At 49.1% G+C, this 21,621-nt stretch overlaps 7 protein-coding genes across 7 annotated transcripts; 5 read left to right on the forward strand and 2 right to left on the reverse strand.

Annotated features, from left to right (window-relative positions):
- The first annotated feature begins 690 nt into the window (after window positions 1-690).
- Window positions 691-3,570, forward strand: F4807DRAFT_420157 (long-chain-fatty-acid-CoA ligase). Its single transcript, XM_047997471.1, has 3 exons — window positions 691-1,535; window positions 1,594-3,145; window positions 3,208-3,570. Exons 1-3 carry the CDS (start codon window positions 1,087-1,089, stop codon window positions 3,298-3,300), a joined length of 2,094 nt encoding a protein of 697 aa, XP_047855898.1. The 5' UTR covers window positions 691-1,086; the 3' UTR covers window positions 3,301-3,570.
- Window positions 3,571-3,785: 215 nt separating this feature from the next.
- F4807DRAFT_420158 (cysteine proteinase) lies at window positions 3,786-8,131 on the reverse strand. The gene is made up of 2 exons (XM_047997472.1): window positions 5,301-8,131; window positions 3,786-5,248 (listed from the first exon to the last, which is right to left on the reverse strand). The coding sequence occupies exons 1-2, from the start codon at window positions 7,476-7,478 to the stop codon at window positions 4,325-4,327; spliced, it is 3,102 nt and encodes a 1,033-aa protein (XP_047855899.1). The 5' UTR covers window positions 7,479-8,131; the 3' UTR covers window positions 3,786-4,324.
- Window positions 8,132-8,446: 315 nt separating this feature from the next.
- F4807DRAFT_420161 (VHS domain-containing protein) lies at window positions 8,447-11,364 on the forward strand. Its single transcript, XM_047997473.1, has 5 exons — window positions 8,447-8,724; window positions 8,792-8,924; window positions 8,991-9,275; window positions 9,348-10,137; window positions 10,197-11,364. The coding sequence occupies exons 1-5, from the start codon at window positions 8,648-8,650 to the stop codon at window positions 11,102-11,104; spliced, it is 2,193 nt and encodes a 730-aa protein (XP_047855900.1). The 5' UTR covers window positions 8,447-8,647; the 3' UTR covers window positions 11,105-11,364.
- Window positions 11,365-11,603: 239 nt separating this feature from the next.
- Window positions 11,604-14,257, forward strand: F4807DRAFT_451018 (uncharacterized protein; the record flags this gene model as incomplete). The annotated part of the gene is made up of 6 exons (XM_048000193.1): window positions 11,604-11,715; window positions 11,779-11,958; window positions 12,006-12,029; window positions 12,096-12,752; window positions 12,808-12,999; window positions 13,053-14,257. The coding sequence occupies 6 exons, from the start codon at window positions 11,604-11,606 to the stop codon at window positions 14,255-14,257; spliced, it is 2,370 nt and encodes a 789-aa protein (XP_047855901.1).
- A 297-nt stretch (window positions 14,258-14,554) lies between these two features.
- F4807DRAFT_36557 (uncharacterized protein) lies at window positions 14,555-16,456 on the reverse strand. The gene is made up of 2 exons (XM_047995627.1): window positions 15,599-16,456; window positions 14,555-15,539 (listed from the first exon to the last, which is right to left on the reverse strand). The coding sequence occupies exons 1-2, from the start codon at window positions 15,995-15,997 to the stop codon at window positions 14,853-14,855; spliced, it is 1,086 nt and encodes a 361-aa protein (XP_047855902.1). The 5' UTR covers window positions 15,998-16,456; the 3' UTR covers window positions 14,555-14,852.
- A 1-nt stretch (window position 16,457) lies between these two features.
- On the forward strand, window positions 16,458-17,534 carry F4807DRAFT_36394 (RmlC-like cupin domain-containing protein). The gene has a single exon (XM_047995600.1). It carries the CDS (start codon window positions 16,829-16,831, stop codon window positions 17,270-17,272), a length of 444 nt encoding a protein of 147 aa, XP_047855903.1. The 5' UTR covers window positions 16,458-16,828; the 3' UTR covers window positions 17,273-17,534.
- Window positions 17,535-18,872: 1,338 nt separating this feature from the next.
- Window positions 18,873-21,537, forward strand: F4807DRAFT_420187 (78 KDA glucose-regulated protein-like protein precursor). The gene is made up of 4 exons (XM_047997474.1): window positions 18,873-19,236; window positions 19,330-19,514; window positions 19,580-21,068; window positions 21,124-21,537. Exons 1-4 carry the CDS (start codon window positions 19,102-19,104, stop codon window positions 21,310-21,312), a joined length of 1,998 nt encoding a protein of 665 aa, XP_047855904.1. The 5' UTR covers window positions 18,873-19,101; the 3' UTR covers window positions 21,313-21,537.
- Window positions 21,538-21,621: the final 84 nt, after the last annotated feature.

Below are 21,621 nucleotides of genomic sequence, written 5' to 3' on the forward strand. Positions count from 1 at the left end.
TTCCAATAGAAAGCTTGGGTTTCGGGGAAGCTGCAAGTTTGAGCACTGAGGTGTTTGAGCCAATAACGTTGAAAAGATATCTGTCAATCTACTATGCGTACATATATAACACACATGCATCAATGTTCGTAGCCACGTTTGATCCATCTGCATATCATGCATGTTTGCTGTTGCTGTCTTGCACAATGTTTTCTAGAGTAAATCAAAGAATACATTTCTATTTTATGACTGGGTACTGTGAGTATAATGAGAATTTGCATATACCGACTATTACAGGGGTAACATACCGGCATTTGAAGGGTAAAATTCTCCAATGCCTCGGTACTTAGGTATTTATATCAGGCACTCGTCTCTTATGATAGACCCATATGACTGGTTGTAACATTGACTATTAAAGTTTTCAAGTTTCCAACCTTGTTTGTATAACAATTACTTAGATACTCTAGTACCTGGAAAGAGGTTTGCTTTTTCAACGTGGGATTCTTGACCCTGCATGACTGCATGATGCAGGTTGACTTGTTGAATGATCAGTGAATCAAAGAGTCATCATTTGACCTATATTATTGCACCGAATATACTGAACACTCGCATTGAGTGCCGAGGCACGGCGTAAACCGGCGAGTTGGTAAATTTTCTCATTTCTCATTAATGTTGTAGGAAGAATAATTATAATTTAATACCAGACCGTTCCCATAATATCCATAATATTATCTCCTTTCCAACTTCTAGTTCCAGTTACGCCGAGAAATCTCATCTGGATACGCACGTACTAACCTAAATATATTCTTCTAAAAGGATTACACGTTCATTATTATCTTGGTATTCAACTAGACCCCGGTCTTCAGTTGCCGGGTTAGCTTTGATAGGCGACTAGAGTGCCTTAGGTTGCCCCGCTGACGTCTGTAGCCTCGATAAATCCCAACTTTAAAATATCCATATCCGCCATATCTAGCTCAAGCTTTGAACGTTGGAGCTCACTTTCTGTCAGCTTCCTACATACTCTCTTCCCAGCCAACATCAACGCCATACATCCCTGTGCCTCACGCTTGACATCACATCCCTCCCCAACCATAATTAAACGTAATTATGGCTCTCGCAACTCAATTCGAAGGCGTGCTTCCGCTGCACATGGTTCAGAAGCCGCCGTTTATGATCGAATCGCCAGGGGCTGAAGAGGTCGAGGGAGAGACGAAACCGCACAGGCACATAAAGGCCAAGGATGGCCTTCTCACCCGCCCTGCATCCCACATCGCCACTACATACGATATTCTCATCGAGAGCGCAAATAAGCATGGAGATAAACACGCGATAGGTTCTCGCAAACTAATTAAAACTCACACCGAGACGAAGAAGGTGCCGAAGATCGTCGATGGCGTCAAGAAGGAAGTTGAGAAGCAATGGACTTACTTCGAGTTATCTCCATACTCCTTCCTCACTTATAGCGAGTATAAGACTCGGGCTCTACGCGTAGGTGCTGCTTTACGGAAATTGGGTCTGGAGCCAGGCGATGTGTTGCACATTTTCGCAACCACAAGGTAGAAATGAATTCGCTCTACGTAAAAGAGGCATTGGAAACTAAATTTGTATACGTAGCGCGAATTGGCTATGCATGGCTCACGGCTGCTCCTCGCAATCCATCACAATCGCGACAGCTTACGACACTCTCGGCTCGGACGCTGTCGAGTACTCCCTCACCCAGACGAATGCGAAGGCAATGTACACCGATCCTCACCTCCTGAAAACCGCCAGTCGCCCATTGAAGAACGCGAAGGATGTCAAATTCCTGATCTACAACGACACATCCAATATCCCAATCTCCGACAAGGAATTGGAGGACTTCAAGAGCGCAAACTCCCACCTTACCATATACTCCTTCACCGACCTTGTCGCTCTCGGTGAGGAAAACCCCATAGATCCAGTACCGCCGAAAGCTTCCGACATGTGCTGTATCATGTACACTTCTGGCTCGTCTGGGACGCCGAAGGGCGTGCCTATCACCCACGAAGGCATTGTTGCCGGTATCACCGGCCTGTACACCGTTATTGAGGAGACGGTCTCTCACCGCGATACGATCCTGGCTTACCTTCCTCTTGCTCACATTCTGGAGATGGCTGTAGAGAATCTGGTCATGTACATCGGAGGCACATTAGGCTACGGATCTCCACGCACGCTAGCCGATTCCTCAACCCGCAACTGCGCTGGTGACATGCGCGAGCTTGCACCAACTGTCATGGTTGGCGTCCCCCAGATATGGGAGACCATTAGGAAGGGTATAGAATCGAAGGTCAGCAACGGCGGCATGTTGCTGAGAAACGTTTTCTGGGGTGCCTTCGGCCTAAAGTCCATGCTCACATCGGCCGGCTTGCCTGGCGGAGGATTAATCGATGCTCTAATATTCAAGCAGGTTCGTAACATGACAGGTGGAAGAGTTAGGTTCCTGTTCAACGGCGCAAGCGGTATTTCCGATGGCACGAGACGATTCGTAAGTTTGGTGCTCGCGCCCATGATCACGGGTTACGGTCTCACTGAGACATGCGCCAACGGTGCCCTGGGCTGCCCCTTGCAGTGGACGCCGAATGCTATTGGTCCCGTGCCGGCTTCGTTAGAAATCAAGCTTGTCAGTTTGCCAGATCTAGGGTACGACGCGAAGAGCACACCGCCACAAGGCGAGATCCTGCTCCGCGGTTTGCCTGTATGCAAGGAGTACTTCAAGAACCCCGAGGAGACGGAAAAGGCGTTCACGCCGGACGGCTGGTTCCGGACGGGCGACATCGGCGAATTCGATTCCGTTGGACACATCAAGATCATCGATCGCGTCAAGAATCTGGTCAAAATGCAGGGAGGCGAGTACATCGCACTTGAGAAGCTCGAGGCCGTGTACCGCGGCAGCGAGTACGTCCACAACATCATGATCTACGGTGACAGCGATCACCCCCGCGCTATTGCAGTTGTAAGCCCCAACGAGAAGCCACTGAATGAGTTGGCAAAGAAGCTCGGCGTCGACCACGCGCACGCGCATACCGATTCGAAGGTCTCGGATGCGGTGCACAAGGATTTAGTCGCTGTGGGGAAGAAAGCTGGTCTGACAGGGTTAGAAATGGTTGTTGGTGTTGTGCTGGTCGAGGATGAATGGACGCCCACGAGTGTAAGTTCAAGCTGCTCCCCCTTTTTGCCGCATCTCTTGTCAAATACTAATGAACGCAATAGGGTCTCGTCACGGCAACGCAGAAGGTAAACCGGAGGGCTTTAAGAACCCACTACAAGAAGCAAATCGAGGAATGCTTTAAACGGACGGGCTAGCCGGCCGGTCCTATTTCACTCGATGTACCTACGTAACCTAGCGCAACAGACGCTTCTCTACGGTGCGGGTATGGGTGTTTAAGTTGGTTTCGGCTTCGGATACTGGCTCGGACGAATTTGAAACTGGGTCACTGTATAGTAATGTCATGGCGTGTCGCTGTCTACTTAACGGTAGTTGATGTTGGGGATGATAGTATAATATTATTACTCGGGATTGTTTTCATGGCTAGATTTATAAATACATTGATGTCAATATTGCTCTGACTTGGTGAAAGTAAGGACTATTCGGGAGTGAGTAATTTGCGTTGTTATTAAAGACCCTCACGTACTCCCACGGACGAGTAGCTAGAAAGGTTTAGAGCAGGTCGCTCATGTGTAGCCACATCAACGTTCACTCTAACATTAGGTGCCGGCTACATATGTAAACGTTATAATCACCTACCTAGTCATCAAGCAACCAAAATGAAACCGCAGCCGGGATAACAGCACTATGATGCATTGGGTATAAGGCTCTCGTAAAATAATAGTAACAGTTGTTATTTCCTACGCATTACAGGTATAAAAATAGCCATGATAGGAATCTTGCTCGTAAAAACAAGAAACTCGAACGGGCCTTTTTTCTATTGAGAGAAAGAGAAAATAGTGATAGGGGGAGACTTACGCCCCCCTCGGATCCAACGCCGTCCATGTATGTACCAGGAAAGGGGGAATGGCCAGCCCCAAATGCTCTCCACTTCTTCCCGGAACTCCCCCCCCACGTATCCGGCCGGTAATGCTCATCCACCAACTACCCAAGCCATAGCCTCTAACGTAGCCCGTACATGCTCTCGCTCATAGTACCCCACCTATGGACCATATCTCCCAGTTGACCCTAATTTCACGACACGTCTCGCGTCGAACCGAGCTCATGTGTTTATTCGCACATATATCGTAAACCCTCTCTCGAACCAACGGTATAGGTAGCCGCCATCTCTTCGTCCCCTAGGTCAATAGAGAAGAAGAAAGCCGGCGTCGCGTCCTGTCATCAACCCCTCCTTTGCCACTCATACGGTATATCCTTCCGCTTGTACATCAGCTGAACTGGGGTGACGGTATTGTCGCAATCGTACATCTCCTTCAGCGCGTCCCGCCATTCCGATCCCGAGAGGTAGTTGACCTTGTCGTCGTTGAACTGGATCCACCTGTCTTCCTGCTCCGTCCGGATAAGGGCCCAGTAATGGCCTGAAACGACAGATGCGCCTGCGTGGCACTGGATGGAGTAGAGCTCGTACTCGCTTGGAGCTAGGAAGTTCTGGTCATATGGCGAGGGCATAATCTCGGCGGCTTGTCCTCGGATCTGGCTGTCCCAACTGTACGGAGCCAGGTCCAAGTTAAATGGGAATTCTATCGGAATCAACTCCTTTGCATCGGTAGCAGACCCCCTGTATCTTCTGATATATATACGTAATAAAGGAGGGAACGTTATGAATCGGTATCGAAAAGTCGCGGCATCTTCCGCCTTACAACGAGAGCAGATACCTTGGGCGTTGTGCTCTACGGAATTTTCCATCATTATATCCTCCAACCGAAGCCGCCCGCGACGTGAAGATCGTGTAGGTGTCAAATAAGTGGTCGTAGTGGAATCGGCATAAACAAGCGTATCTCGACATTTTGAGCACCTTCTTTGGACTACAGTGCTGTATAGAAAATGCTTATCGATGAACGTGATTTTCTTGTTTGACATAAGGAAGTCCCAAATTCTCTCAATCGCAACCCGAACGAGCGAGGGCACCCCGGCCGGTATTTTCGGCGGAGCTTCAAGCGATTGAGAGGTCACGTTAGTCTCGGCTGATAGTTGATCAAAGAGAAAGGTACACAGCTCGTCGACATCATGCTGGTTGTCGTCGCCTAGTTTAAGTCTACGCCCGTCGTGATCTTGATATCCTTGATGGATAGAGCGCATATAATGCTATGGCTATGTGAGTACAAAATTCGGCAATACTGAGTGGGAACAAACGTACCATAAGTGTCGTGCACCTCATTACTTTGAACTGTCTCTTGTGCATCCACTCAAACAAATTCTTCAATATTTTGGACAATAATTGTGGTTGGGTAGGCTCATGATCCTCGGGTCCTCGCCAGACTTCGGGCCAATTGGGGTCCAATATCTCATCGATAAAGCCAGGCGAGTGGAGGAGTGCTTGCATAGTAGAATTGCAATAACACGCATTCCCGCCACTAGCAAGCCCGGTGCGCGGTGCTGTACCGACCGAATTCTTCAGCGAAATGGGGTTGGCCAGCATAGCAAGAGCGCCAACGTCGGAGTCGTTATCTCTAGAGTCCAAACCACTATATCTCGTCCTAGGGATAGCGGGCGCCGGTCGTCTAGGAGGGGCCGGTGCTATACCTGAGAGAAGCTCCTGCTGTTGCTTGTGGAGTTCCTGGTTGATGGGAGTAGTCATCGATTCTGGAGCGCCTCCTATACTTGGGTAACGGCGAATGAAATCATCTCTGTTTTTAATGTAGTCGAACTCCGAGATTCCCGTTTTGTCTTCCTGAATCATACCCTCAAACTGATTGATTTCATCTTGAGTAAGGGTCTTCGTTTTGGTTCGATACCGTCTTCCGCCCCGACTCCTGGCTGCAGACGTCGCGCTTAGAGGTGTATGTTTCGATGTAGTGTTGGAAGTCTCGAGAGAGATATCCCCAAATTCGTTCAGCCACGAGGCCAGACCACCTCTCAATAGCTTCGGGCTATTCTTGAGCGGTCTACTATAGCTGTAATGTGACAGAGCTTGTCGTAGATTATGCAAGACCATTTCTGTGGAATCCCCCGTTATCCTATTCGGTACAGAGACGCTATCTTCGTCATAAATAACTACTAAATCTGCCTTGTCGCGTTGTTCGATGGCGAGTTTCTCGTTTGAAGGGGCCAGCACCATGCTATCGGCGATCTCGTCCGCGGATATGTTCTCCCGCATGAGAATCTCGGGCTCGACACAAATCGTCCTACGGGATCTGATATGCCCCTCGTCGAAAAATTGGCGATCGCGTACATCGATGATTAAGATTTCAATATCCTGGTGCATAAGATTCGCAAGGGTGGCAGCTGATATGGTCTCTCCCTGGGGGATCCTAACCTGGGGTGCTTTTGCCGATGATTGGGAGGTGTGAAATGTTTGAGCTGTAGCAAATTGCTCCCTGCTGAAGGCCATGATGGCATTTTCCGTCGAGTTTCGAGCAGAAATACTAGGGGTCGAAGTGATCGAATTTGTCCGACTGAACATGCCGCGAGGGGTGCTAGATGGAAGGTTGGCGATCTCACTTGTCACAGTACCCCTTGCAGGGCTATATATTGCTTCTGGAAGTTTTGGCATTGCTGGCATAGATGTATCTACTGAAGGCAGTTTTGGGGGATTCCCTGACTTCTGAGATTCACGCAGACGCGCAAATCGACTGGCAAGGTCCTCCGGAGACGCCTTTGGGACCTGATTGATAGCATTTCCATGTAATGCTTGGGGTTTCGGTTGTACTGGAGGTTTTGATTTATGTTCCGCCTTGGAATTCGCGCTAGAATCGTTTGTACTGCCATGCCTGCTTGAGGTTTCGAGTTCATTTCGGAACCCATTCCTCCGAATGTTCGTAGAACCATTTACATGACCTTGTGGCAGCATCCCCGAAGGCGCATTAGATGATATCGGACGGGTAAGTTCGGTGGAGATCTTTGAGGAGACAGTTGGCTCCACACCGCTCCGCCGGTTATCTTCCTTGATATCTTCCTTGATCTTGTCAAAGATTGCGCCATTGGCGGTGATCTTCGTTTTGAGGGCATTATACAAACGACTTAAATGCCCCGGGTCAGACTTCAAGGAGGGATAATCTTTGTGCCTGGGCACCTTGTCGACAGCAATGGTAAATGCCTTGATATACTCCTGCAGTGCTAAGTCGGGACGTCGAAAATCGTTGTATGTCATTGCCTGCCGCATGTGGGCATCGCCTAGCTCGAGGACCTTCCGTAGCGGAGTATGCGGGTCGAGGTCCACGCCAACAGACACCAAGTCGTCTATGTGTCGATATGGTGCCTTTCCTGTGCCCGAGCTACCACCAGGCGCATGCCCGTTGGTCATCGCGGAGGTCATTGTGCCTTGTGCGCCGGTCCCAGGGGTAAATGAAGTCTTCGTGTAAGCGACGGAACTCATAGTATCGTGAGTCTGGTCCTAGTGTCCTAGTACCATTCCGTGATCGGATATAGACAGTTTTGAATAGGTTGAAAGTGAATACGAGTGGGAAGCGACGAGAAAGTATGCGAATACAAGGGCGCAAGAGGGGTGAAGGAATATAGACTATGAGATAAGTTAACCTCGGATGCGCTATCAAAAACCTTTGTAACGGAAGACAAGACAAATTGGGGCAAGGAGACAAGAGCCTTATGTACCACTATTACCCTGAGGACGGAGATTGGAATGAAGGGGGCATCCTTTCACTAGGTCTGTTAACGTCGCGGCGTTAGAGGTGGAAAGGAGGCGAGGAAGACGAGAACGGAAGGTTGAAAGAATCGGAGGAAGAAGAAAGAAGAGGTTCGGATGAAAAAGATCGTGAATGCACAAAGAAAAAGATGCTAGTCTACCAGTCCCCAGTGGTAATTGGAAAGAGGAGCTTGACCTATCGGTCTACTGGTCGAATGCGTAAATTTCATTTGCAAAGGTTATTATTTTGATTGTGGATTGTTGATATTTGACATATATGAGGCATTCATCCTAGGACCCTGCTTTGGAGTTTACACGTTTAACCTTCGTTTCTTTGGTGTCTGCATCATCTGAAGATATTACATAAGGCTAGAAGCTAATTAACCTGCTAACGCACTTGCGTTCCAAGGGTTTCAAGGTTTCAAAGCTGGAACCTTGAACACATTTTTAGGTAAGCAGATGTATATTGAGGGGTCATGGGGCTGGTGGGGGTACTTGGTGTGGAGAAACAGACACGCCACATTCGCCTCAGCTGCAGGTATTTCGGATGCGAATACGTTGGTACCTACGTAGCAAGTATCCACAGTAGCTAGGCAGTCACCTCCTGTACCTAAGCTTCTAGGTACAACTGCGGTACCTACCTACATACGTCTAGGGGTACCTAGGTATGTAAGTGTGCATGAAATCAAAACTCCTTGAACATTTGAACATGTTATCATTATCACTACCAACGTCAAATATCAACCACCATTTCAATGCGCTTCCGGGTTGTCGCGTAATCTTTTTTTACCTTTGAATAAGCAAGCCGCTTGTCGTATCTTCTTGTCTAGCGTCGAGTCTATAGCTGCTTGATATTGCGATTACTCGACTTTTGCGCGTCTCTCTCAATACGCTTTCGCAAAATGATGGGAGGCTGGTGGTCCTCCTCGGCCAACAGTGCCTTGGACGAACAGATCGAGAAAGCAACTGGGAGTAGTTTGTAAGTAACAACACTTTTACTGCGATTATAGTATTGTCTGCAGGGCCACTAATGATGCGGGATACAGAGAGGATATTCCCCTCAACCTCGAAATATCCGATGTTATTAGATCTAAGAATGTGCAGCCTAAGGAAGCCATGCGATCGCTGAAACGCCGCATTGGCAATAAGAATCCCAACACTCAGCTAAGCGCGCTAAATGTACGGACCTTTCTCCTCCAGCTGTCTATATCAAACCTTGTTGCCCAATATTGACTTGTGGCATAGTTGACGGATACTTGCGTCAAGAATGGTGGCTCCCACTTCCTTGTCGAGATTGCCTCCCGGGAGTTCATGGACAACCTCGTTTCTCTTCTCCACGCAGTTGGTCCCGCCGCCGTGAATTTAGAAGTTCGAGCCAAGATCTTAGAGTTGATACAATCCTGGGCCGCCGCTACCGAAGGTCGTTACGACTTGAAATACATTGACGAGACCTACCAGACCCTACAGAGGGAGGGCTTTCAATTCCCTCCTCGGACTACCGTGGCGAGCAGCATGATTGACAGTAGCGCTGTATGTGTCACGTCCGGCCAGTCGTTTTAGGGGTGTCTGTTTTTGGGGGCACAGCTAACAAGGTCATCATAGCCTCCGGAGTGGATTGACTCCGATGTCTGTATGCGATGTCGCACCCCGTTTACCTTCACGAACCGTAAACACCACTGCCGTAACTGCGGCAATTGCTTCGATCAACAATGCTCTACCAAGACACTCCCTCTACCTCATCTAGGCATCATGCAGCCTGTACGAGTCGACGACGGTTGCTACGCCAAACTTACAGACAAATCTAATAAAGGCGGCTTTGGCAGACAAGAGCGATCACCTACGAGCCCATCATTTCCTCACAAAAATCGCAGTTCGTCTGTTATGCAGCCCCGGAACGCCCGAGTCGACGATGCCTTTGACGAAGATCTTAAGAAGGCCTTGGCGATGAGTTTAGAGGAGGTACAGGGACATTCAAAAGGATATGTTCCCCCTACGGATAATACTCCATCAGCCTCTCATGTGAAAGCCAATGTTGGTTCACCTACGCCTGCAGGGGCGCCTGAGGAGGAGGACGAAGACCTCAAGGCTGCCATCGCAGCATCCTTGGCAGACATGGAGGAGCAGAAGCAGAAACACTCTGCAGCATTGAAGCAACAAACAAACAAGGCAGAGAGCACGTCGACTACTTCGTTTGCCTTACCGAAGAATGATTACGAACTCACCCCTGTAGAAGCTGAAAATATCAACCTTTTCTCAACCCTAGTCGATAGATTGCAAACTCAACCCCCTGGCACGATCCTGAGGGAGCCACAGATCCAGGAGCTTTATGACTCCATTGGAGCGTTACGTCCTAAATTAGCACGGACATATGGCGAGACGATGAGCAAGCATGGTAAGTTCTACCTAAATTTCTAGATACGGAGTCACCGTCCTTAGCTAACTGCATTTCAGATACACTTCTCGATCTACATGCTAAACTATCCACCGTTGTTCGATATTATGATAGGATGTTGGAGGAGCGCCTCTCAAAGGCTTATAGCCAGCACAGTATCGGTGGCTACACTCTACCCACCCCTGCGCAGCAATCGGGCCCCTATCCTTCGGTGCAATCGGCCGCAGGTAGAACTCCCGCATCGGCAGAGAACTTTTACACGGGCGAGCAACTTCCGGATCCTAGTAGGACGCCTGTACCCCAATACCTTCAACACGTTCAACAAAGCTCTCAACAGCAGTTTTCGAGCTACGACAAGAGAGCCTCGGTATCAATGCCTCCCAACAATCAATATCCCCAACATGGCGTTCAGAGAAGCGATAGTTGGCAGAAGCAGCAAGGGCCCTCCGCACCAGTTCAGTACCCTAATCAAGTGAACTTTACTCCGAATGATCCTCCACGAACTAACCACACGTCTCATCCGTCCCCACAGACTCCTCTGAGTAAAGCTCCGGAGTCAGTTGGGGCGTCGGCAACCGACCCCAATGCCTCTTACTATTATAGCAACCCACAAGCTAATAATGACCGCGCGACACCAAGTATCCCGGTAGAAGTGGCACCTTCACCGTATCCGAATCTCCAACACACAATAAATTACGCGGGGCAGTCCGTCCCTGCGACACCTGCTTCGATCCCTGCGCAACCGTCCCAACCTCCACAGCAATACCAGCAAGCCGGTCATCAAACGCAGCAGCAACCATATTGGCAGCAACATCAACAGCAGCAACATCAGCAACAAGATCAGGCGGTTCACGGGTATCAGGCAACTGGAGCTGGATACTCTAGATATACGCAGGATTCATTCCCTGCTGCTCCTCAGCATGCGCCTCAACAACCTATCATAGAGGAGAGCTTAATTGACCTATAGGGTGAAACACGGGCAGGGTGCAGGGGGCGGGTTCTAGAACGTGGATGTCGGGAGGCTCATAACATTACTGGCGAGACCATCTCATAATTGAATGAGTAAAATTTGACCGACCTAGATTATGAATCACTGTCTTATAAGCCTACCAACTTGCACAAACCCGAAACTGAAACTCCATGATAAAGAACATGTACATAGGTAGGTAGCCACCCGTGTAGATACCTAGGTACATAGTAGTAAAAGCCATTACGTCATTTGCCAAAGTTCTCAGGTACCCACTATATGTAAGCTTTGATATGGATGCGACTCCTCGTGCCCCTCTTCTAGCTACTTTCCGCCTATGTATTGTCATCATTAAACTCAGCCTTAGAACCTTACATAAACGTTCCTACACACAGCCGGCCATTGTTGTCTTCTAACTTTTATACGCATCCAGGGATAAAAATCAACAAACAGTTCCAAAGGTTGCTTTCACAATCTTTCGTTCCATCCAGTCGACACAATGTCCCGCCATCAAGCGTACCGTAATTACGATTACGAGAATGATCTCGACGAATATGAAGGCGAAGGGATTTCAGAAGAAGAAGAAGAAGAATTGAGTCCAGAAGACCGAGGTATGTTAGTATTCAAGGTCGAGTGCATTCAATGATCAACTCCTGCTAATTGTGTTGAAAAAGCCCAGATGGACACTGGCACTGCTCAAGTTCGAACCGCCCTTGGAACTGAGTCGTCAAAGGTTACAACTCAACAAATCCAAGAAGCGCTTTGGCATTATTACTATGATGTCGATAAATCTGTGGTTTACTTAACGACTAAGTTTATCGCCCCTCCGAATAAGAATAAGAAGAAGGATACGGGTAGGTACAACTTTTCCTTATTCTACTATAACCACTCAAAACACCAGGACCACAACATCTCGCGATTGCAGGTGCGTCTCAAATGTACCTAAAGCAGCTACCCGGTTTCTTCGGCAAGCTGACATTGGCCAATGTAGCCGGGAAAGGCAGAACATCCCCATTTGCCGATTTCTTCAGCGACATGCCATGGTTAAACATACCGAAGGAACGAGAGACAATATTCATCGAACCACCACGGGTTCCAGGTGGCCTGTTAGGGGGCACCGGAACAACTGGCAAGATGTCAAAGCTCCAGGCACTCGCTGCCGCGCGCAAGAAGAAGGCAGACAATCAAAAATCAGAAGAGAAACAGCCTCACGAAACAACACAGAAGCTCGGCAGTCTTTCTATAACTTCGACGCAAGCTGAATCCACGAAGACGAAGGAGAATATACGGCCATCAAAAACTACCCCTAAAGACAAAACGGCTCTTACCGGGGCCAGCATAACCACCTCCCAACAAATCGAATGCGAAAACTCAAAGACTGGAGACGAACAAATCCAAGGTCAACTTGATACGACTAAGGACAGACCAGCCAACTCGCCAATCTCTGTTAGCTCGTCGCCTATGGATGTTCCATTTGAGACGGCCGTGCCATCCCCCTTTGCCCAGGCTCTCCTCGGTTCTGTTAACAACTCTGCTTCAATCGCGCCGAGAAACTTTTCGTTTCCTTATATGAATTTTACTTCATCAGTAGCTGACGCCTTCTCAGCTCCAAGTCCAGATGACATAGTCCTAACGGCACAATCCCAAGGTTCGCTCTTGGCGAAGAAGGTGACTAAGTGAGAATACTAATACTTTGGGATCAGCAAGCAGTAAGAAGATCGCTGCTAGTATACCTAAGAAGAAAGCCGACTCAGGAGGGAGGAGTGATGAGGTTACAGAAAACGTGAAAGGCCTCAAAATCGATGATGCGCCGTTGCCGAAAAGCAAGAATCTCGATGTGCTAAAGGAGTTCGACAAGAGCAAAGGCAAAAAGAGCGCAAGTTTTGTAGTTGTCGGTAAGGACTATGACTGAGTATGACAGCCATGATATCCATGTTAATTTGATCAGGTCATGTGGATGCTGGCAAGAGCACTCTAATGGGTCGCTTACTTCTCGATCTCAGCGTCGTCGACCAAAGAACCATACAGAAATACCGTAAAGAAGCCGAAAGTATAGGAAAATCCTCGTTTGCACTTGCGTGGGTTTTAGACCAACGGTCAGAAGAGCGCTCGAGAGGCGTAACTATCGACATTGCGACGAACAAGTTCGAGACAGAAAGCACCTCATTCACAATTCTTGATGCGCCCGGGCACCGCGACTTCATCCCCAACATGATCGCAGGTGCAAGCCAAGCAGATTTTGCAATCTTAGTAGTTGATGCTACCACCGGAGCATTCGAGGCGGGGCTCAAGGGGCAAACAAGAGAACATTCTCTTCTCATCCGCAGCATGGGAGTGTCACGCGTAATCGTTGCCATCAATAAACTAGACACAATTGGGTGGTCACAAGATCGATTCGACGAGATTTCCCAGCAAGTTTCCGGCTTCTTATCGGCAACAGGATTTCAGCTTAAAAATATTAGCTTTATTCCTGTCTCTGGCTTACACGGAGACAACATAACGAAGAGATCCACGAACGAGGCGGCTAGTTGGTATCGGGGGAAAACTCTCATCGAGGAGTTGGAGAGTTCGGAGCCAATGGCCCGGGCATTGCACAAACCTTTGCGCTTGACGGTTTCCGAGGTCTACCGCTCAACACAAAGTCCACTTACAATCTCCGGACGGATAGATGCCGGGTCATTGCAATCAGGAGACGCGCTCCTCATCCAACCTAGTGGAGAGAAAGCCTACGTCAAATCTTTGGAACTCGATCAAGAATCAGTGGATTGGGCTGTGGCAGGACAAAACATAGTCATTCACCTCAGCAATATCGATCCGATACACGTGCGTGTCGGTGATATTGTCTGCGATACGAAACAACCAATCACTTGTATTGACACATTCACGGTCAAAGTTCTTGCATTTGACATTCTGATGCCAATGCAGGTAGATGTCCACAGGGGACGTCTACACGCGGCAGGTCAAATTTTAGAGATACCGGCGCTCTTAGATAAGACCAGAGGTACGGTGCTGAAGAAGAAGCCCAGAATCGTGAAGCCGGGGAACGTCGCGAGAGTAGTGGTCAAGATGGGAACCAAGGTGCCGCTAGAAGCGGGTCAGCGGGTTGTTTTAAGAAGCGGAGGTGAGACGGTCGCCGCCGGGTTATTGGAGTGAAAAATTCGGATACCCAAACACGAGTGAAATTTATTCAGTTGCGTGGACTGTGGGAGAGATCAGCGGTGCTAAGTGCGGTAATGGGGAAAGATTACTATGCTGTCTCACTAGAGAAGCAACAAGGCGAACGATGCGATCGAGTCCCGGGATGAGAGACGCAGTCCTGGCGATGAAAGCCCTCCTGACATTCTAGTGATGGAGGATCAGGACAAGCTGCATAACATTTGGTTGAGAAACCTAATATGAAGTGGAATTACCAACTAACCTCGGAAGCTTCAAGTAATTGCTACTTTATAAAGTGAATGTACACGAAATTCAAGAAGACCCATCAATGGGTAACTCTTGTATTGAACTGATGGTTAGACATTTAGCACCACAAAAAGGTCCAGTGGATTATGGTACAATGCTAGCACCCTCGACTATAGTGGGAATAACTCGCTAGACAAGCAGGAACTAAGAGATACTCTCAAGAAAGTACTAGCACCCTGCTCGAGTTCCTGTACGATGCCTTCATAATGAACCCGACTTAATGACCTGGGTATTATACACAACAATACGAATTTGTCTTAGAAATCACAAGTCTATCTATAAAAACTCAAACCTTTGCTTCCTCGACGCATCCTTGGGCGCTAGTTGCAAGACGTGGCGGTAGCGAGGCGGGCGCATATCGGTTCGCATCCAGACACCTCACGTCGAAAGCGCTTTCCGCTGCGCGCGGCTTCGTCGGGCTATAGTAGGCATCCCACGGCCGAGATACGTCGACGCCGCCGCCGCCGCCGCCTCCTCTCGCGGCCGGGCTCTCGACGGTGGTGCTCCCGGCGGCGCGGCCCGGCAGGCTCTTGATCAGGCGGTTCAGGACGACGAACTCGAGCTTCAGCTTGACGCCGTAGACGGCGGGCTTGAAGGCGCCGGCCAGGTAGAACAGGTCGGCGTTCTGGATGCCGAGGAGGGCGACGTCGAGGCAGATTACGAGGACGTTTATGTAGAGCAGCTGGTGCAGCATTGTTTTTTTCTTGGTGATGCGGGATGGTGGTGTGGCCGCGTCAGAGGATGAGGAAGAGCGGGTGTAGGGGTTGGTGATGGTTGTGGTCGTGGTCGTGGTCGTGCTGGTGAGGGAGGATGATGGGCCGCGGGTTTGGAGGAGGGGGGCTAGGTCGCGCAGATACAGGCGCGTGTGCCAGATGTAGAGGATGCTGAGGGTGGTCTCTTGCACGAAGAATACGCCGGTTTGGAACCGGTCCCATATGTTGTTCGCGGGGAAGAGGGCGTGGTTGACGGTTTGCTGGTAGGGGTGAGATGGTTAGTTGTAGTGAAGGTTAGGTGATAAAAGATAGTATATACCGCAACGGTGCCTAATACGATGGTAATTGTGCCGACGACAATCGAGGTGAATATCAATACTACCCGTATCCAACTTAATACTCTCGGTTGTTGCAATATGAGATGTAGTCGCGAGAACAGGATCCACGACTGAGAAATAACCATCATCGCCCAAGTTAAATAGATCAAGGCGATGGGCGTCACCTTTTCGGTCCATATGCCGAAGTCCGCGAGGACGATGAACAAAGTCTGCAAGATGACACCCCATATCCCGAGGGCGCAGGCCCAGAAGTAGAGACCGCGCCGCCGCTTGAAGAGCAGGAACAGAGATACGTTGATCTCGATACCGAGGCACCAGGACACGCCGGCAAAACCTGCCATGGCCAGGGCCACGGAGGAGTTATCGTCGACGACGCTCATGATGTTGCGCGCGTGGATTGCGGTATAGTGATGACGGCATAAGCCCCGGGAGAGAAGAAATCTTACTTCACGCAGATTTGAGCTGCGGGGGGGGGATCCGGAGAGTAAAGAAAAGGGAGCGAATCCTTAGAAACCGTGTATTAGATGGACCCATCATTGTGCCCATTACGAGTCTTAGAATTTCTGCAGGCTGGAAGGAATAAAATGGTCTATCGGTCCGCCTGGGTGTCTTGTGCGAGCAGAACTGGCATTCTGAGCATGGATCTTCACGCCTCCTGTCGTAATGTTGGCGTTTTCTTGGAGGTTTGTGTCACACAACTCGCCGGCCCCTGAATACAAGTAAGACTCTGTCAGAGGCTTCCCGAAAGCTGCCCAGGGGGGACCTAGAGGGGATAGAGACGTCTGCAGATGTCAATGTCATTTTTAATTAACTGTTCGTTTTATATACGATATTTATATATGATAAACGAATTAGTAAGAAATAATCGCTAGATATATCAAGTCGGCACAAGTTATTCAAGTACCAGGCATGGTGTCTACTATGTCCGTACCGTTACACACTTCTCTATTTTTAGTCGTCCGTCTCTTCTAGATCGGCGGGTAAGCCACTCAATTCTGCCCGATTTGCACGGACATTAGATAGGAGAAGAATGCGTGTAAGCCTCTCCGGGAGCCCTTGCATCTTGCTTACCTACTTTCCCCACTACTGCCATCAAAGTGTCTGACTTCACTCATTCAGCTAGTCTATCGATCGCAAACATTCTCTAAACTTGACCAATCATTAGTGCTTAACCGTTCTTTAATGAAAAATCAGCTATTGCTTCCTTCAAAATGTCAACAGCAACACCAAAGCAATCGGCGAAGGACATCATCGCCGCCCTCAAACTGTCCCCGCACCCGGAGAAGGGGCACTTCATCGAGACGTTCCGCGACGAGCACAGCACGTGCATCTACTACCTGCTCGAGGGCGAGAGCGGGCTCTCGCACTGGCACCGCGTGATGACGTCCGTCGAGACCTGGCACTACTACGCCGGCGCCCCGCTGCGGCTATCGCTATCCTTCGACGACGGGAAGCCCGTGCGCGACGTCGTCCTCGGCGCCGACATCCCGAAGGGCGAGCGCCCGCAGATCGTGGTCAAGAAGGCCGAGTGGCAGCACGCCATCAGCCTCGGCGACTGGACCCTCGTCGGGTGCACGGTCTCGCCGCCGTTCACCATGGAGGCGTTCGAGATGGCCGAGCCGGGCTGGGAGCCTAATGATAAGGGCAAGGCTTAGGGGGACCAGGGGAGTGGTCACGAGGGAGTGGATATGTGTGTGTGCGATGAGCTTATGTCATGGTGGGATGTCAACAAAAGCTCAAGAACTTTGCAATGGCTAGATAAATAGGTAAAAGAGGATTATTATCTCCGCTACCCCTTTTAATATTCGGCCTATTCTTGGTCATGTGACACCCTCCAGCTTCACTACGTACTTGTCGATTTAAATCCTACGCGGCGCTCATTGACATACTCACGACACATGAGACCAACGTTTATAATATATATCTAGTCAGCACGCAAGATGCCGTTTGCAACCACTATTTTTCGGAGACGTTTTTTTTATTTAAATACGTACCAAAGCCTCACGCCTACTATCTTTTGATAGACGGAGGCTTAAATTTTTATTCATACAACGGCAAAGATGAACCTTTCCGATGGGCCACTGTGCACTGCAATACTCCGGTTGTTCGCTCGGTGAGGTCCATTCGAAGTGCACTATGTCATGCGAACTATTGCTTCCGATCTAGGTACGTGAAAGACATGACCACGTATCTATCTGGTCAGAGTGACTCAATTACTGAGGTTCGTCCGATGGTAAAGTATAACGTGGATTATTCGCCGTCAATAGGAACAAGGGGGGACTGGGGAACGGTAGTCGATGGACCGGCATTGCCCCACGCCACTGATATATGGAATTTTCAGGGGTCGGTTGCGCTCAATCCCGCTCTTGATCGGTCACAGGGGCGGAACGGATGCGATGTAGGTGAGCTTGGATGTCGGGTATGGAAACGTTTATGATATGAGGACACATTTATTTACGTTGTCTACCCGCAATTGATATGTCTATTCGTAAAAGGAGGCGAATTTGACACGAATTAACGGCCTGCTATCTTGTCAACTCAAATGAGTCAGACAACAAACCGTCGCAACCAAATATCTGTCAACGAAGAAAAGAAGTACGTTTCAAATAAATAGAAAATAGAGATCTAACAACATAAACCAATAAGAAGACAAAAAAGACAGATCTCTCATTAAGGAACCCTTAATAAAATATTTATTAATAACAAGTGCTGAGTGGTGGCCAAAGATCTGGCCTCTAAATAAGAAGCATAAGGCTGCGTGGACAATATTAAATGACACCTACCACGTTGAGGTTATTCACATGGCGCTGTCACCACTGTCATAGCTCCTTTGCCTCAAAAGCTAGCAGGGATGTCCCGCATCTTGGTGGGGCAGGGCCTATAAACAGCCGCTCTCGTTGGAGAATAAGGTTGGGGCAATCTGGCTTCTGCGAAAAAGGTAAGAAAAGAAAGAAGGTTCCAGTGCCTACCAAGTGACATCAAGTGTGAAACAGCCCTTTGGTTTTTTTAAACTTAACCTTTAATGCAGTTAAGCGCTATGGAAGGGACTACTTAGGAGTACAACGCCGCTAGTGAGCATTGCGAATAAAAAGGCGGAGGATATAGCGACGCAAAAGTATTGGTATGTAGCTGAGCGGTGTAATGTAGTAGGGCGAACGCATCCTTGAACACCTTGCATTTACTGGCTACTTGGCGCCTGACCCACACTTTATTGCAATGTGTTCTCTTGCAAGCTGGCAACATCATCTTGAACGCTTTTTTTTTCTTCTAGCCATATAAGAATTTCGCACTTGCACCATTGCGTCTCCCATAAGCTTTTCTTCCCATTCTTCACACAATCTTGACGACTTCAAGTGCCGACTGACCAACCAAGGGAGAGGTTGTACGGCGCTTTGGTTTTTTCTAATAATTTAATCATTTCCCCCTCCTATTCCCTATCCATTGGACATCCTAGTGATACCTCGCCGTCACCCTCCTCTTCACCATGGCTCGTTCTCAGAGCTTCTGGGCTATCGGCTTCGGCATGGTAGCCTGGACCCTTCTCCTCTTTAGTCCTCTCGCATTCGTAGGAACTGCGCGAGCAGACGATGTCGCCGATTACGGCACGGTTATTGGTATTGTAAGTTGAATTCTATCAGATGAGGGGGCGAGATCTCTTGCAATTCCCCACGAAATTGAAAACCGCCTAGTGCTAACTAATCTTCTCCTGTAGGATTTAGGAACTACATACTCTTGTGTTGGTGTCATGCAACATGGAAAGGTCGAAATTCTCGTCAATGACCAAGGAAACCGAATTACCCCCTCTTACGTGGCCTTTACCGAGGATGAGAGATTAGTGGGAGATGCCGCCAAACAACAGGCGGCCTCCAACCCCCGAAACACTGTCTACGACGTCAAGTAAGTCGAATCTAGGCTTCGTCTCGACGATTGCGGAGAACTATTTGCTAATTCCCCTACTTCAGGCGATTCATCGGCCGAAAATGGGCTGAGAAGGAAGTCCAGAATGACCTCAAGCACTTCCCCTACAAGGTTGTGGATCAAGATGGCAAGCCCGTTATCCAGGTCGATTTCCAAGGCTCCGCCAAGAAGTTCACCCCCGAAGAAATCTCTGCCGTCATTCTAGGCAAGATGAAGGAGGTCGCCGAGTCCTACTTGGGCAAGAAGGTTACCCACGCCGTCGTCACTGTCCCTGCCTACTTTAACGACAACCAGAGACAGGCTACTAAGGACGCCGGTATCATTGCTGGTCTCAATGTTTTGCGAATCGTCAATGAACCTACTGCCGCTGCCATTGCGTACGGCTTGGACAAGACCGGTGGTGAGCGTCACATTATCGTTTACGATCTTGGTGGTGGTACTTTCGATGTCTCTCTTCTCTCCATTGAAGATGGTGTTTTCGAGGTTTTGGCCACCGCCGGTGACACCCATCTTGGTGGTGAGGATTTTGACCAGAGAATCATCAACCACTTTGCCAAGAGCTACAACAAGAAGAACTCTGTCGACATTACCAAGGATCCTAAGGCCATGGGTAAATTGAAGCGTGAGGCCGAAAAGGCTAAGCGAACCCTCTCTTCTCAGATGTCCACCCGTATTGAGATTGAGGCCTTCTTTGACGGCAAGGATTTCTCCGAAACTCTTACCCGAGCCAAGTTCGAGGAGCTCAACATTGACCTCTTCAAGCGGACTCTCAAGCCCGTTAAGCAAGTTCTCGATGACGCCAAGATCAAGAAGGACGAGGTTGACGACATTGTTCTTGTCGGTGGCTCTACCCGTATCCCCAAGGTTCAGGCTCTTCTCGAGGAGTTTTTCAGTGGCAAGAAGGCCAGCAAGGGTATCAACCCCGACGAGGCTGTTGCTTTCGGTGCTGCCGTCCAAGCTGGTGTTCTGTCCGGCGAGGAGGGTGCTACCGAGGTTGTCCTCATGGACGTCAACCCGTTGACTCTCGGTATCGAGACTACTGGTGGTGTCATGACTAAGCTTATCCCCCGCAACACGCCCATCCCCACTCGTAAGAGCCAGATCTTCTCCACTGCCGCCGATAACCAGCCCGTCGTCCTGATCCAGGTCTACGAAGGCGAGCGATCTATGACTAAGGACAACAACCTGCTTGGCAAGTTCGAACTTACCAACATCCCTCCTGCACCCCGTGGTGTTCCCCAGATTGAAGTTTCCTTTGAGCTGGATGCCAACGGTATTCTCAAGGTGTCTGCCCATGACAAGGGAACTGGTAACAAGGAATCCGTCACCATCACCAACGACAAGGGTCGTCTCAGCCAAGAAGAAATTGAGCGCATGGTCGCCGAGGCTGAGAAGTTCGCCGAGGAGGACAAGGCTACTCGCGAGCGCATTGAGGCTCGAAACGGTCTTGAGAACTACGCCTTCAACCTAAAGAACCAGGTCAACGACGAGGATGGCCTTGGTGGAAAGATTGACGAAGAAGACAAGGAGACTGTAAGTTGATGCTCGCTACTGTTAAGTTTGAAGTCGCATACTAATTCTCTATTAGATCCTTGACGCCGTTAAGGAGGCTACCGAGTGGCTCGAGGAGAACGCCGCTACGGCTTCCGCCGAAGACTTCGAGGAGCAGAAGGAGAAGCTCTCGAACGTCGCTTACCCTATCACGTCTAAGCTGTACAGTGGTGGCCCGGGAGGTGCCGCAGATGATGACGAGCCCTCAGGCCACGATGAATTGTAAATTATGATTCATAGATCTCTTTTTTCATTAGCATACCCAGGCGTACGAACGAACGAATAAAGAAAGTTAAATAATAGTATTCTAAAAACTACTGGAACCTATCATATGTGAAATTAGATGAGATGAAATGTATGAATTCGAGTTGCGTTGAATGGCATTGAGATGCTACGCAGGGTTGTTAAGGTTAGACGGTTGTGTAAAAGACGTGACCATACCCATTCCAGGCTGTATGTATGCCTATATCTTGAATTGAGTAGAAAGGAGCAAGAAATGAAGTTTCGCAATCATGATTCAATTTTCACTTTGCAT

This window comes from Annulohypoxylon truncatum (genome assembly GCF_022578515.1).
Source record: "Annulohypoxylon truncatum strain CBS 140777 unplaced genomic scaffold F4807scaffold_10, whole genome shotgun sequence".
In the NCBI taxonomy this organism is placed as follows: Eukaryota; Fungi; Ascomycota; class Sordariomycetes; order Xylariales; family Hypoxylaceae; genus Annulohypoxylon; species Annulohypoxylon truncatum.

Coding starts and splice junctions, on each gene's coding strand:
- F4807DRAFT_36557 (XM_047995627.1), bottom strand. CDS start 15,997: ATGAGCGTCGTCGACGATAACTCCTCCGTGGCCCTGGCCATGGCAGGT. Junction 15,540..15,598: donor TCGTATTAGGCACCGTTGCG/GTATATACTATC, acceptor CACCCCTACCAG/CAAACCGTCAACCACGCCCT.
- F4807DRAFT_420158 (XM_047997472.1), bottom strand. CDS start 7,478: ATGAGTTCCGTCGCTTACACGAAGACTTCATTTACCCCTGGGACCGGC. Junction 5,249..5,300: donor TGAGGTGCACGACACTTATG/GTACGTTTGTTC, acceptor ACATAGCCATAG/CATTATATGCGCTCTATCCA.
- F4807DRAFT_420161 (XM_047997473.1), top strand. CDS start 8,648: ATGATGGGAGGCTGGTGGTCCTCCTCGGCCAACAGTGCCTTGGACGAA. Junction 9,276..9,347: donor GCATGATTGACAGTAGCGCT/GTATGTGTCACG, acceptor AGGTCATCATAG/CCTCCGGAGTGGATTGACTC. Junction 10,138..10,196: donor CGAGACGATGAGCAAGCATG/GTAAGTTCTACC, acceptor ACTGCATTTCAG/ATACACTTCTCGATCTACAT.
- F4807DRAFT_420187 (XM_047997474.1), top strand. CDS start 19,102: ATGGCTCGTTCTCAGAGCTTCTGGGCTATCGGCTTCGGCATGGTAGCC. Junction 19,515..19,579: donor AACACTGTCTACGACGTCAA/GTAAGTCGAATC, acceptor CCCCTACTTCAG/GCGATTCATCGGCCGAAAAT. Junction 21,069..21,123: donor ACGAAGAAGACAAGGAGACT/GTAAGTTGATGC, acceptor ATTCTCTATTAG/ATCCTTGACGCCGTTAAGGA.
- F4807DRAFT_36394 (XM_047995600.1), top strand. CDS start 16,829: ATGTCAACAGCAACACCAAAGCAATCGGCGAAGGACATCATCGCCGCC.
- F4807DRAFT_420157 (XM_047997471.1), top strand. CDS start 1,087: ATGGCTCTCGCAACTCAATTCGAAGGCGTGCTTCCGCTGCACATGGTT. Junction 1,536..1,593: donor CACATTTTCGCAACCACAAG/GTAGAAATGAAT, acceptor TTGTATACGTAG/CGCGAATTGGCTATGCATGG. Junction 3,146..3,207: donor ATGAATGGACGCCCACGAGT/GTAAGTTCAAGC, acceptor TGAACGCAATAG/GGTCTCGTCACGGCAACGCA.